We start from the raw sequence: 16,112 nt of genomic DNA on the forward strand, positions 1-16,112 counted from the left end.
TAAGTGGGAGCAGGATATAAGTTCATAGATTATACAAAGGGAATGAAGAAAAGAGAGGGGGATAGGAATAGGAAAGACTGCAGAAAGAATGTGACTTAACTTTCCTATGTACCTTTATGAATATACAACCAATGAAATGCCACATCATGTGTGTAACTGTAAAGGGATCCTAATTAATATAAGTTATACTCCATGTAGGTATAATATGTCAAAATATATTTGTTGTGTAAATCTAAAAGGAAAAAATTTACAAAAAATTTAAAAAGCTACAGGATGGACTGGGGTTGTGGCTCAGTACCCATAATAGAACCTATATGGGAAAACAAATTGAATAATTACAAATTTCTCATCTGAAACCCTGGAAGCCATAAAGAAGATATGTTTCCAGCACGTGAAAAGTGCTGGAAAAACTATCAGTCTAGAATTCTATATCTAACAAATATTCTTCAAGAATGAGGACAAAATAAAGAAATTCTCAGAAAAACCAAGAGAATTTGTCATCCTCATTCCTAAAAGAATGGCAAAAAAACAAACAAAAAAAAAAAAAAACCTCTCTAAGCAAGAAGAAAATAATGAAAGGAGCAATCTTGAAAATCAAGAAGAAATAACAATTGAAAGGGCAAAAATATGGGCAAATACAATAAACTTTCCTTCTCATGTTTTCTAAATTATGTTTGATGATGAAAGCAAAATTATAACACTATCTAATGTGGTTTTCAATGAGTGTAGAGGAAATACATGAAAGCATTACACACAGCAGAGGGTAAAGAGACAAAGCAACATAAGATTTTTCAAATTTTACTTAAAGTGGGAAAATGTTCAGTAGGGTAAGAATAGAAAAGGCAGATCTCACAATGTACTGAGAAGCCACATATTTTCCCATATTTTCCATTTCCTATTCAATCCTGACTCTAAAACTGACTCTTTATAAAAAAAAGAAGTCCACTAATCACATGTACTAAAGTTCACCAATGACTATTTTCTTGCTTGTTGAATGTTTTCTCATTAAAATATTTCCTCTCCTATTGTTAGGAGAACCATCTAGTGATTATCCTACATTTACGTACATTTTTTCTCGGTGTCCTAGATTTCTAGGCCTATTGACTCAGAACCCCTGGAATTGAGTTCCAGGGTAATGTCTTTCAACAAACAACTCAAAGTGATTCAAGAGTGAGAATTACTGTCTTTTTTTTTTCCCCCTCTCCCTTCCCCTACCCCACCCTTGAGAATTACTGTCTTAAATGTTGACACACAAGATTCTGTATCGATTCTCTTCCATTTCCACCTGGTTAAACATGTACAATTAAAACCAGACTCAAAACTTCCACCATTTGCTCTTATCAACAAAACATGTAAACTGCACCCTCCCACACACACCTGTACTCCTATCTGGTACAAACAGTATTTGTTTGAGTGCACATGATGACTCTCAATCCTGTTTTTAATCAATCAGGATCTTTTTTTAAGGCACCATATCTGCATGTGCAATCCAATGGACATGTGCATCTGGATGTCAAAATTTTACCCTGAATCAAGTTCAGCTCACAGTAAGAGAAAAAGCTAAAAGAAAAGTGGTTTACATAACGTAAAAGTTTATTCCTCTCCATTAACAGTCCAGAAAAGGGCATTATAGACTAATGTGAAAGTTCTGCTGCATGAAATCCTCAGGGACTTCCCATTTTCTATTTTATAGCGCCTAGGACATGGTCCCCACCTCATGATCCAGCCAAAACCATATTCTTTAATTCCTGAAAGTATGATACACTATCTGTACTTAGCAAAAATCATACTTGTAGGTTTGACTGCAAAAGTAGTCATTACATTAGTCAACCAAACTGTATTACTAAGGGAAAAAAGTACTGGAGGACAATAGCATTCTCAATCACACATTCCAAATTTACCTTGTCACAAACTAAACTCCTCAGTTTTTAAGATAAATAAATTTTACACACTGTAATGGGTCCACCCTACCTCTATTTACATTTGGCCTAGCAAATTCCTTCTCACGTCATGTGTCCTTTTGTGAAGCATTCCTTTATACAACCACCTTTTCCTCTAGCGCAGGTCAGAAGTCTTTGGGTCCCCTTCACACCTAGCACACATCTCTATTCTTGAATGGCTAATTCTATTTTTTATACACCAGTCCCTCCTGGGATTCATCTCTCTTCCACTATAAGGTAAACTTCTTGAGGGGATACAGTAGGCCTTAGTTATGTTTGCAGCATATGAACACGGATCTGTATTGTACTAGATTTTACAAATTCAACCACTAGTATCTACTTTCTATAAATATGGAAGCAAGGAAATGATAAAAGAGGTACCTAATAAAAAAAGAACATCAAGGCATGCAGTATTGTAGTATAATAACATGTGACTCAAATTACAGAAAGTCTTACTAGCAGTTACAATAGTCACCACTCTCCTCTACACATTTTTCCTATTCATTTCTACATCTAGCTTTTTTCTGGTATAAATACATTTAGTGGGGTATATTTTAATTATATTCACATTTAATTCCACTAATAGCTTCATATTAAACTTAGGTCAGTGTTTGAGTTCTATGCTTAGATCTCACTTAAATCTCAGCAGTTATTCCATCACAGAAGACCAATTTAGGCATGTCTAAAGGCCCTTGAAGAGTCAACAAGAAGCTTCAATATTTTGAGGACTTTTCTCTGAAAGAAAATATCTAGATGGTCACAGTATTCAACTTATTCAGTTTAGCGTTACAGCCAATAAATAGTACCATAACTAAAATAACATAGAAATCTATAACTTTATAACTTCTAAAGAGTTATAAATTTTCACTTATGTGTAGATTTTACTTAAAACTATCAAAGTATCAATTTAACTTGAAAAACAGAATCAAAACCATTCAAAATGTGTTTTAAATACCTGTTATGCCCAACTTTTAGAAAAATTGCCTTTGAAATATGAACAATGGAATATACCATGTAAAAAAAAAATCCTTAGGGCACTAGGAATCAAACCCAGGGCCTTGTGCATGCTTAACACATTCTACCACAGAGCTATATTCCCAGTTCTAGTGTATAATTTTTAATTGAATAGCTATTATAAAAGTAGTTGAATCACCCCCACCCTTGACCAATGCTTATAGCAACAAGGCTTCAGTGGTCCAAATGAAATTTTTAGCTTGCCCATATTCTCCAGTGTGCACTGGAACCAAGACTATGATGTTGGGGCAGCCCTCAAGAATTCTAATCATAGCCTTTCTTGACTTCTAGTTCTCTTGCTTGAACCGTGATACTGCTGTTCTGGCTGCCACTCTAGTTAGACATGAAGTCCTAATATCACCAATGCTAACCACAATGCCACAAAAGCAATTAGAACTAACTTCAATAAAAATGAATGAATGAATAAATGAATATGTAGTTATGTATTAGCTTACCACTATTTCCTGGTGGTTGCAATACATCTCCTGTTAGGCAGCACCACCCAACTGGAAAAATATCTCGACAATCATACTTGCACCAATAATCAAATGCTCCACTCCATCCATCAAACGTGATATGAACTTCGTCTCCTCTAACATTTCCAATGGTTGCAGGACAGATCAAGTACGGGTTTTTTCTGTCAATAGCTTCCAGTTTCATCCCCACTTTAAAATTATTTATGGGTGGCTTTGGTGGTTCCTACCAAAACATTTTTTTAAGTTTTCATTTAATACATTAAGATGTATTAAAAACCATTTGCTCAAGTGTATTCTCTTATAATACTTAGCACACAAAAAGTAAGCTCTATATTTATCAATTAATATGGGAAGAAATGCATTCTCACAGATCTGAAACTATGCTACACTTGCTTCCTTGATATTCCTCAAACTTTTCAGACAGCACCTGCATGACGGTCTTGACCATGGATATTCTCTCTGCTTGAGCACTTCTTCTGTAGATATTTTCTTGGTTAACAATCAGATCCTTCAGGTTTCTGTTCACATATCACTTTTCATTTGAAACTTGCCCTAATTCTTTACTTTACTTAAAATTGTACAAAACCCCTTCCCCCACATGGCTCTCTGGATTCCTTCATACACACTCACTCTCTCCCCTCCCCTCTTTTTGCATAGCACATATCATTTCTTACATGTGTCCATGTTTTGCTTTTTAAGTTGTATTTATTGACCGTCTCTCTTTACTAGCATATAAGTATCATAAGGGTAGGTATTTTGGGTTGCATATGAGGTGTCCACCAACAGCTTTCATGTTAATGCTGTATTGTTTGGAGATAAAATGATAGGATTTTGAGAGATGTAACCTAATCAGTCCATCCTAGTTTCAGAATGACTGGGTATTAACAGTAGAAAGGTGGGGTGTGGCTGGAAGAGGAGTGTCACTGTGGGCCTGCCTGAAAAGATACATCTTCTCTGTGGCCCCCTTCCCTATTTGGGCCAGCAAACAACTTTAATTGCCAATCCAGTAATTCAAAAAGTATTTTTGCTTTTTCATATCAGAGAAGACAAAGCATTAAGCATTCCCATTAACACAATAAAAATATAAGTTGTTGGAAGTTTTTTATGACACTTACCTGCTTAAAGAAAGTTGCAGGTGCCATTTCAGATCCTGTCAGTGTTCGCAAAAGGAACATCGGCCATGATGATGCATTCATCTGGTAGCCTATTTTAAAAATTAGAAATCATGAAAAAAGTCCCCCTGTGATACTATAGCAAGTTAGTATTTAAAAAAAAAAAAACCATGTTTCACTCATCATTCTTTTCCAGAGAATGACCTTCTTATCTAAGGACATAGGATACAGGCAAAAGGAGCAGATGCACCCTCCTCTCATTGTTACTATCCCCACTGTACCGTCTGGCAACAATGCTACAGTGGGGTTAGCAACTTTTTCTTGTTGGTACTGGGGATGAATGCAGGAGTGCTTTTACCACTGAGCTAAGTCCCCAGCTTTTGATTACAGGTGTGTACCACCACATGCAGCAAAACTCTATTTTAGAGAAGCTACTGGCTATGGTTTACCAATGAATATGTATATCTGTGGGGATCCAAGACAAAGACTGGAAGAAGTTCCATTTTACCAATAACAATGCAAGCATAGGCAAAGATTTCAAGACTTTTACCCGCCTTTTTCCCTCAAAGCCCCTGGTTTCTTCTTTTCAGAAAGACAGTTTTCTGTTGTACTCAGCAAATGTACATATACAGCAGTACATTTCATTGTATATAGATTTAATATACAAAAAAACCAATACTAATTCTAGTTAATTTAAGCATCTAAGAGAAGTATACTAATATCAATAACTTATGCTGAATTGTATTAAAAAATAAGAAGGATTGATGAACTAACAAAAGGACAGAAAATGGATAGATAAGTAATAAAGCAAGTACGATAAAATGATAATGGTAGAATCTAAGTAGTGGGTATGCGGGTGTTCACTGTAAAATTCTTCTTTTATGTATACTTGAAATTTTTCATAAAATGTTAAGAAAAAAGACTGCTCTTGCTCCAGCAATCTAAACATGATCTTAGAATTCGTATCAGAAGCTATCAAAATAGACTTGACAGTTGTCTTTGCTAGAGATCTCAACATCTGGCACAGGAGGCAGGAAGACAAGAGGGGGTGCTAATTTTACCATTTTCTCAGGACAATCTGTTTCATACAACACCTGCCTATGCCCATACCAGAACTGGAAAGAAGTTAGCATGCATCCTTGATGGATAAATGCATTAAGATAGACAGGCATACGAATCACCAATAATGGATGCATCAATAGGATAAAGCATGCAAGAAAGTTAAGGTAGAAAAAGCCATCTTCTAATAATCCTGTACAAAAACCCTCTAACTAAGGAAAACAACTGCCATTAGGAAAAAATGAGTGTATGTACTTGATTTGTTACTTACTCTTATAATAAATAAACATTACTGATATCTAATAAATAGCATTCTCAGAAGAATATTCCATAACCATCATTCTCTGGTCCTTCTGTTTAACTTTTATCTCATCTTATCATGCACCAAGATTCTCCTAAAATTTTAAATCATCTAAAGTCATACACAAACTAAAAAAAAAACAAACACAAAAAACCCCACCCCAAAACAAAAACAGATTAAAGCACATATGAAAAGTTTTACAACAGATAAAACTAATCTATAATATTAGGAAGTCTGGATGCTAGTTATACTTGGGAAGGGGTAGCTTATAACTTGGGGAATATCAGCAGAAGTGGGCTTCTAGGGTTTTCTATTTCCTGATATGAGTGATAGTTATACAGGTATGTTTGCTATAAGTTGTATACTTAGAATTTGTACACTTTGGTTTGTATGTCAAAAGGAAAAAAATCTTAATAATAACCTTTAAGATTTAAATAAACAAGGGCTGGGGGCTGGGGATGTGGCTCAAGTGGTAGCGCGCTCGCCTGGCATGTGTGCGGCCCGGGTTCGATCCTCAGCACCACATACAAACAAAGATGTTGTGTCCGCCGATCACTAAAAAATAAATAATTCTCTCTCTCTCTCTCTCTCTCTCTCTCTCTCTCTTTCTCTCTCTCTAAAAAAGAAAACTGTACTTTGTTAAAAAAAAAAAAAAAAGAAAAGAAAAAAAAAACAAGGGCTGGGGTTGTGGCTCAGTGGTAGCATGCTTGCCTAGCATGTGTGAGGCACTGGGTTTGATCCTCAGTGCCACATAAAAATAAATAAATAAGGGCTGGGGTGGTGGCTCAGTGGTAGAGTGCTCACCTAGCATGCGTGAGATGCTGGGTTTGATCCTCAGCACCACATAAAAATAAACTAAAGATATTGTGTCCAACAGAACTAAAAAAATAAATATTTTTTAAAAATAAATAAAGGCACTGTGTTCCATCTGTAACTAAAAAATTTAAAAAGCTTTAAGTAAACAAAAATTTATAAAGGAAAACTAAGTTGTTATATTAAAATGAAAATTAAATTATTCAAAAGTGCATATAGAGCAAACTGACACAAATTGTGAATTTCTATATACACTGCCAAAATAGATAGTAATCTATAAGTATTGTTTGTATTTAAAAAAAATATGATAAGTAATTTGAAAAAAGAGAATGACCATAAATCTGTTATGCATTTGAAATGCTGACCATTGTAATAGCTTTATTTTCTTTAAATAAAATGCAAAAATAGCTGGGCATGGTGGCACACGCCTGTAATCCCAGCAGCTTCAGAGGCTGAGGCAGGAGGATCTAGAGTTCAAAGCCAGTCTCAAGAAAAGTTAGGCACTAAGTAACTCAGTGAAACCCTGTCTCTAAATAAAATACAAAATAGGGCTGTGGTCGTGGCTCAGTGGTAGAGTATCCCTGAGTTCGATCCCTAGTACCCAAAAAATGTGATATGAAGAAAAGGCAAAAAATGGGCTGGGGTTGTGGCTCAGTGGTAGAGTGCTTGACTTGCACGCATGAAGCCCTGGGCTCAATCCTCAGTGCCACAGAGAAATAAATAAATAAAAATAAAGATATTGTGTCCATCTACCACTAAAAAAAAAAATTTTTTTTAAAGGAAAAGAAAAAAAAAACCCCACATATACCCCAAATTATCTTATAATTAAATATTTTAGTGCTGAGGATATAGTTCAGTAGGAAAGTGTTTGCTTAGTAAGTCTAAGGCCCTGGGGGTTTGATTCCCAGCACCACTCAAACATAAAAAAAAATTATTTTTTAAAATTTTTTAGATGTTGATGGACCTTTATTTTATTCATTTATTTATTTATTTATATGCGGTGCTGAGAATCGAACCCAGTGCCTCACACATGCTAGGCAAGTGCTCTACTGCTGAGCCACAACCCCAGCTCAATAAGTATAAATCTTAAACCAATTTTTTGGTGGGAAGGGGCAGGGTGCTAGGGATTGAACCAAGAACTTTGTACATGCTAAGCACAGATTCAACCACTGAGCAATACCTGGAAGCCTAAATCATATTAGTTATATTAACAATTACAATAAGGCATTATGAAAATATACTGCTAAAAGAGTAACCACTATTGGGCACATTGGTGCATGCCTATAATTCCAGAAACTTGGTAAGGTGAAGCAGGAGGATCATAAGTTCAAGGTTAGCCTTGGAAACTTAGGCTTGGGAACTTAATGAAACCCGCTCAAAATTTAAAAAAAAAATGAATAAATAAATAAAATAACTGGGGATATACTCCAGTGGTACACTGCCCTTGGGTTCAATTTCCTGTTTTGCAAAAAAAAATAAAAATAAAAACCAATAACTACCAACCACTCAGAATGTAGAATAATCAAGCTAAATCATTTATTTTCCACATAGTATCACGGTGTGATTAAATTTAAAAATTTTTGCCCTAAGTAAGAGTCACTATCTTTTTATCTTTTAAAGGCTTAGCCAAAATTGAGTGTTACATATTTGATATCTTAATCCCTTTAATTAATTAATCCATCCTCTCCTCCTTTGTAAAGACCTAAATGTAAGTCCCCCTAGTGAATCAGTGGTTAGGATTTGGAGCTCGCTCTCAAAGTTACTGACTCCTATTTCTCTCACTCTGATTTCTTCCCACTGTAGGTATAATGAAATTCTCATGTTTGGACCTGGAGTTCACCTATTGTTTATTTCATATCAAAAATGCTGAAGGGCTCAATGATCAAAATTGAGAAGGCTATAACTCATACCAAATGCTACAAACTTCTTCCTCAGATGGGGTTCTTGTTCTGAATGTGTAATCTAAAGCTGCACTTAGCATTTCAAGTTTGAAGATTTAGCATGAGCACTGTCCTGAAATGGGACTCTTTGGCAAACATATGCCAGGAGTACTCAAGTCAAACTGCACCACGTATGGCATGGAGTTTCTCTCTCATCATACATTCTACACAGTAACCACCTGACTTGTGAGCGTGCCAGAGAGATTTTTTTAAAGGTCACTTAAAATTATTTCCACTAAATATCACACTAGTAAGAATGTTATTTATATATATATATATATATATATATATATATATATATATATATATATATAGTTTTTAGTTTTTGGCGGACACAACATCTTTGTTTGTATGTGGTCTGAGGATCGAACCCGGGCCACACGCATGCCAGGCGAGCGCGCTACCGCTTGAGCCACATCCCCAGCCCCAAGAATGTTATTTTTTAAAATGGTTTATTCTTACCCAGTGGAGGCTGAAGTAAGTCTCCTTCTTTTTCACATGTCCCAACAGGCTGTATGTCCCGGGAATCAACAAGTCTCCAAAAATCATTTCTGTTGTCACTGCCATCCAGTCGTAAACGTAATCTGGCCCCAGTAATTCCAATAACTGTAGCAATACATACTGAAGTAACATTTCGAGGGTCACGAGCTTCCAATTTCATACCAACTTTGAAGTCATTTGCTGGTGGAATCTTAGACTATATATGGATAAAAAATTGTCAAAATTGCATCAACTTTAAGAAAAACAGTTACGTTACCAGAATACCTGGGAAACATTTTAAGTACGAGTCATAGCAGACAGTAACTGAGGTCAAACCTATCAGGGTCAAGAAAAAAATTTTCTCCAAACTCTCTCCTTGGTTTGACATGCAATATAAAAACATTACCCATTGCTAATCTTATTCATTTGCCCACATTCCTAAATAGAACCTCTAAAATTCACCTTGAGGGGTTTTCTGAAGTAAGAATGCAATTAGGCTATTCCTCTTGGAAAAAAACCTACTAGCAGATCATCGTTGCCTATGATAAAGTCCAGCTGCTCAGCACAGTTTAAATGTTCCCACAGCTTTAACCTCATTTCCATACTATCACTTCCATCCACTTTGTGTTTCAAGCTACCCCAGGCTATCCCTCAATATTCAGATTCTTTTCACACCCAGGTGCCTTGCCTCTGCCTCCCCCTCTTCCCAACAATCTCAATAGAATGTCTTCTATTATCCTTCCCGGTATAAAGGTATCACACTTCTCATAATTATTTATTTACAAGTTCATCTTTCCCTCCAGATGGGCAATCATAAGGGCTTAGTACACCTGACATAAGAATAAATTATTTTTATTTTTGGGGGGATTGAACTCAGAGGCACTCAACATCTGAGCCACACCCCCAGACCTACTTTGTATTTTAATTAGAGAGGGTCTCACTGAGTTGCTAAGCACATCACTGTTGCTGAGGCTGGCTTTGAACTTGTGATCCTCCTGACTCAGCCTCTCAAGGTGCTGGGATTACAGGCCTGTGCCACAGTGCCTGGTTTACATTAATATAAAAAAAAAATCTACAAAATGTTGGCATACCTGTCTAAAGCATTCTGCAGGAGCACTTAAAGATCCAGTCTCTTTCAAATATTTGTCCCACTGAAAATCATCTGGAGAAAACACATGTGCAAAACAGGGATGAATGAATATACATATATATATACATATATATATACACACATATACATATGGTATGCATAGTAATTTTCAGAACCATCTATTTTTCAGTTAGAAAACTCTTTAAAAACAAATACTTCCTAAAGAGCAGATTCAAACATCCTGATCTACATTTGATTAGCAGCATGGAAATAAAAAACAAGACAATTTCCTAATAATAATGGCTCTGATAAAACCCAGGTCCTTTCAATGTATTGAGAAGTAAAGCACAGTGATTTAAAAAATGTCATTAGAAACAAAGGAATTTTTGTAGAGTAATACAAAGTTTATTCCTCTACTTCAGATATGAATTTATTCAAGAAACATGTTTATACCATTTCATCCCATGAATAGGAAGGCACTTTGTTCTTCATGGGGAGCTGAAGGTGTATAAGTATGTGGTCCAACAGAATTTTGCTCTTATAATGTTTCATGGAAAGAAAAAATTCTGAGAACCAGAGTAGTTTCTCAAAGGACTATTAGATCCAAAGTGCCAAGAAGATGTTAGTAGAGTAAAGCAGTTAGCTAATCATTAGTGTAGTCAGGTATACAGATTATTTTAATGATCTACATTTTCTACAAACTCTTAATGTCTGCCCCTTCCCATTAATAACATATCATAATGTCAGAGAAGATCAAAAAACAGTGTACTTAGCTGGCTTGAAACAATGTATGTTGCCTGGCTAGTTAGACTATCAAAGGATAAATTTTATCTCTAAGTAAAATCAAAGTAAAAATTTCAGAATAAAATACAAGCTTTGACCTTTTCTATTGCTTAGCTTTTATATTTACAAGTTTATTGTACACATTGTACCAAAAGCAATAAGAGTTTATTTTAATACTAAATAAGAAACAAAACCATGTTGTATTAAACTACTTTAAAACCTACCATTTGGCACAGATGATGTGCTTGAGTGAGGAGTTTTCTCTTGACTCTCCTTCTTGACTTCCATTGAATCTAACAAAAAAGAGAAAATAGTCAGCAATACCAAAAAAAACCACAGCATGAAGTTATTTTTTTAATATTTATTTTTTAGTTTTACGTTGAAACAATATCTTTATTTTACATTTATGTGGTGCTGCGGATCAAACCCAGTGCCTCCTGCATGCTAGGCGAGGGCTCTACCACTGAGCCACAACCCCAGCCCATGAAGTTATTCTTAATAGTAAGTTGTATTTTTTATAACTTCCTCATCTTTTGCATAGGTCTTACTATTTTCATTTTTTTTTTTTAAAGAGAGAATGAGAGAGGAGAGAGAGAGAGAGAAGATTTTAATATTTATTTTTTAGTTTTCGGCGGACACAACATCTTTGTTTGTATGTGGTGCTGAGGATCGAACCCGGGCCGCACGCATGCCAGGCGAGCGCGCTACCACTTGAGCCACATCCTCAGCCCCACTATTTTCTAATAGTAAGTTTTAACTTTTATGACTAATACCCTCATCTTCTACATAGTTCTTACTATTCACTTTATAATTTGCTCACTTTATTTTGTTTACTATATGTCTCACTCTACTCAAATGAAAGCGCCATAAGGGATTTATTTTGCCTGTCTTGTTCACTAGAACAGGAACTGGCATGCAGAATAAGCAAACATTTGTTATGAATGTTATAAACCAAAATGAGCTGATCCTTATAATGTATAAACTAATATATCCTAATACATTAGGCTCTGGGTTCAATTCCCTGAACCACAAAATTGCAAAAAAAAAAAAAAAATTCCAAATCAAATTTACAAGTCCTAGAAATAAAATGTATGCGTCTGAGTATTCAAAATATCACAGGGAATCTAGAATGCAAAGTAATTTGATGAACTAGGCAGTTTTTCCTCTGTCTTAAGCTAAAGGTCTCAAATAGTCCTGGATCCTTGAGACCTCACCAAATCTAAGATACATCATTTCATCCACAGATATTAAAGTATCTCTGAAAGGACTTTAAAAAAACTGAAGCATAATACTGCCATTATACCTTAAATATTAGTTAAAATGCCTTACTATCATCAAATAACCAGTAGGTGTTCGTATTTCTCCAACTGCTTCAATTATTATAAGTGTATGTATGTTAGAATCACTCAATGTTCCCATATAGCAATGGTTGATATCTCCCTATATCCTTTTGATCTGTAGGCTCCTTCTCCTCCTCTTTTTTACCTTTCCCTTGTAATGTTTTTATTGTTCTTGATGGCAATAAACTAGCTAGTCCTTTAGAGTTTTCTAATTAGAATTTTGCTGACTCCTTTCCCCTAGTATTGTGTTCTTCTGGTCCTAGTAAACAGCCATGGATGGGTATTCCTAGACATCAGTTTATTAGTGGCTACAAAATGGAGGGATTCTAATTCTAGCATTCATTCTTGATTATCCAGAAAACATGTTTTTGTGTGTGGTAATAGGGAATGAACCCAAGGATGCTTTACCACTGAGCTATATCCCCAGCCCTTTTATTTTTTGAGACAGGATCTCCCTAAGCTGCTGAAACTAGCCTTGAACTTGTGATCCTCCTGCCTGTCTCCCAAATTATTGGGATTATAGTCATGTGTCACTGAGCCCAGCATATCCAGAAAACTTCTGTAGAGAGAAACTTCCGCTCTTCAACCACTCAGTTACACTGAGGTACAGATCACAAAGGGAAGACACAATTAACATATTATTTTTTTCTTTATTCTTGAGTTTTCAAAATGATAAACTGGATCTCTAGCAATCTCCACGGATGACCAACAGATACCTTCATTTCATTTGTTTTTATATGGTGTGAGAATCGAACCCAGGGCTTCACACATGCTAGGCGAGTGCTCTACCACTGAACCACAACCCCAGCCCCCAATAGGTTTTACTTGTGAATTTTTTTTAGCTTTGTATCATTATGAATTCATCAATTTAAACATACTTTATATATTTTTAACAATTCCTGTTTTGGCTTTATTGATGCTTTGTCAAGTAAGTAATAAACTTCTTTTTTAAAAGCCTTTCAATTTTATTTCAATTTAGTATGGAATATATCTAGTCAATTAAAAATAAAAACTTAACAAGCAGGTTTTTTTTTCCTTCATAAATTGAGATATTCCCAAACACAACTGTGTATATATCCAAAGGATATGAAATCAGCATGTCAAAGACATCTGTACTCCCTTGTTCATTGCAGCATTTCTTATAATAGTTAACACATTGAATCAACCTGTGTGTCCACCAGCAGGTAAACAGATAAAGGAAATGGGATACATACTCACAATGGAATGCTATTCAGTCTCAGAAAGGGAAATTCTGTCATTTGTGATAACATGGATAAATCTGAGGGTATTATATTAAGTAAAATAAGCCAGGCACAAAACAAAACAAATACATGATCTCACTTATATGTGGAATCTAAAATGTTGAATTTAGAGAAGCAGAGAGCAAAATGATGGTTCTAAGAGGCTGGGCTTGGGGAGTTGTTTGTCAAAGGACACAAAATTTACAATGCACAGGAGGAATAATAAGTTCATGAGATCTATTGTACATCATGGTTATAGTGATTAATGACAACATTTTAAATACCTGAAACTTGCCAAGAAAATAGATTTTAAGTATTCTTACCACTAATGAGAACCAAGAGCTAATGCATGTTAATTAGCTTTTTATAGTCACTGAACAAGTTATATACTATATCTCAAAACATCATATTCTACACCATAAATACATGCAATTTTTACCTATCAAAAATTAAAGAATATCAAATATACAAATTAAACCTATCCCATAACAATATTTTGCTAACCAAAAAAGATCTAGGAAAAATGCTAAAACAGGATGTGGATAACAGGGTCACCTGGGATGCTGGTGGTAAGGGCTCACCCTGTGCAGCCTGATCTCTGCTGCCATCTCCTGGCCAGTCACTTAGCCCAACCACATCTTTGCTTCAGTAGATTCAAGATGACCTCTGCCTGGAAAAAGCTACCTCTCCTTCCTCACCTGGCTAATTTCTCCTATCTTACCATGGTAGATGCTGGCATCATTTTCTTTAGGCTTTGTCCCTCCATTCCTCCTCTATATTCCCTATCCTCCCTTTCTCTATAACTGCTCAACTATTTTTCCTTCTTCATTCACTTTTCCATATATTTAAATATTTATTTTTTTTCAGTTGTAGTTGGACGCAATACCTTTATTTCATTTTTTTTAATGTGGTGCTGAGGCTCGAACCCAGGGTCTCGCATGTGCAAGGCGAGCACTCTACCACTGAGCCACAATCCCATTCCTCCTTTTATTTTTATTTGTTGTTTCTAGATATACATGACAGTAGGGTGTGTTTTGACATGGAGTGCAACCCACTCCAATTAGGATCCCATTCTTGCACATGATGTAGAGTTACACTGGTTGTGTATTCATATATAAGTATAGGAAAGTTATGTCCAACTTATTCTACTGTCTTTCCTATTCCCATCCCACCTCCTTTCCCTTCATTCCCCTTTATCTAATCCAATGAACTTTTATACTTCCCCACTCCCTACCCTGCCTTGTTATTGGTTAGCATCCACATATCAGAGAGAACATTCAGCCTTTTCCTGGGATTGGTTTTTTCACTTAGCATGATAGTCTACATTTCCATCCATTTACCAACAAATGGCATAATTTCATTCTTCTTTATGGCTGAGCACTATTCAATTGTATATATACAACATTTTCTTTATCCATTTATCTATTGAAGGGCATGTAGGGTGGTTCCATAGCTTGGCTACTGTGAACTGAGCTGTTATAAACATTGATGTGGCTTCTTAAAGAAGGACCTAAGAATGATAACTTTCAAAGTAACAGATCTACTTATTGGTTATAATGGGGAACTCTTTTAATTATGTGAGTACTTAAAAAAGGTTATATGGGCTGCTTTCTGTTTAAAATTATTTGATTTTTTAAAAGTACATACTTGTATTTACCTAAAAGTTCCACAGTAAGATTTTCTGAGAAAATGTACAGTCATGACTCCTGCTCTAGAGAAACTCAATCTAGTTATAGACACTACCCTAAACTAATATACTTAACAAAATTTAAAGGACAGCGTTCATTTAGCCAGAGAAAAAGTCATGAAAGATACAAGACTTGAAGGAGGAACAAGATTTAGCAAGGCAAATATGCGTAAAATATATAATGGAAAGGGAAACACAACACAAAGCGAAGTGCAAATGAGTGTGGCATATATACCGAACATTAAGCAGACAAAACAGAATGAAGTGATTTTTAATCACTCATACCAGAGTTACAAGATCTGGATTCTAATCTTGGATTTATCACAAAATATTGTATAACTTGTTCACTTAACCTCCCTCAGTTTCAGCTTTCTCATTTACAAAACTAGGACAAGACATGATTGCCTCTAATAGTTATTCAGTTCTAAAATTCCACTTCTAAGCACTTAATATTTATTGATTAAAAGGCTTTATTCCAAAAGTTCAGTATACCACACAAGTAACTAAAAACATCATCTTTATATAAGTAAAGTCTACCTTCATTTGCTGTTTGTCCCATAGTATCACTTCCTGGTGTTCTCTCCTACAAGGGGGAAAAAAAACCACAATTAGTGTCTCCTTTTAGTGCAATACAGTGCTGAAGGGTAGTAGTTAGAAATCAGTGATAGAATCATTATTTTCATCTCTTCCCCTTGAATAAAAATGATCAGATTAGAAGATCAATAGTTGGCTGGGGGAAGAGGGGGATTGAGGAGTGATTGCTAATGGACATGAGTAGGGGTATAGCATTTCCTTTTTGGGGTGTTGAAATGTTCTAACATTAGATAGTAGTGATA

At 35.4% G+C, this 16,112-nt stretch overlaps 1 protein-coding gene across 1 annotated transcript in view; it reads right to left on the reverse strand.

The window, feature by feature from the left end:
* Nucleotides 1-15,835, reverse strand: part of Scml2 (Scm polycomb group protein like 2) — a 51,625-nt gene extending 35,790 nt beyond the window's left edge. The window contains exons 1-6 of the mRNA XM_077106997.1: nt 15,814-15,835; nt 11,233-11,301; nt 10,227-10,297; nt 9,118-9,352; nt 4,546-4,634; nt 3,410-3,653 (exon numbers count right to left, since the gene is read on the reverse strand). Coding sequence (XP_076963112.1) covers nt 3,410-3,653; nt 4,546-4,634; nt 9,118-9,352; nt 10,227-10,297; nt 11,233-11,301; nt 15,814-15,835 — 730 coding nt within the window. The remainder of the gene's footprint in view (nt 1-3,409; nt 3,654-4,545; nt 4,635-9,117; nt 9,353-10,226; nt 10,298-11,232; nt 11,302-15,813) is intronic.
* Between the last annotated feature and the right edge of the window lie 277 nt (nt 15,836-16,112).

This window comes from Callospermophilus lateralis, chromosome X (assembly GCF_048772815.1).
Source record: "Callospermophilus lateralis isolate mCalLat2 chromosome X, mCalLat2.hap1, whole genome shotgun sequence".
NCBI lineage: Eukaryota > Metazoa > Chordata > Mammalia > Rodentia > Sciuridae > Callospermophilus > Callospermophilus lateralis.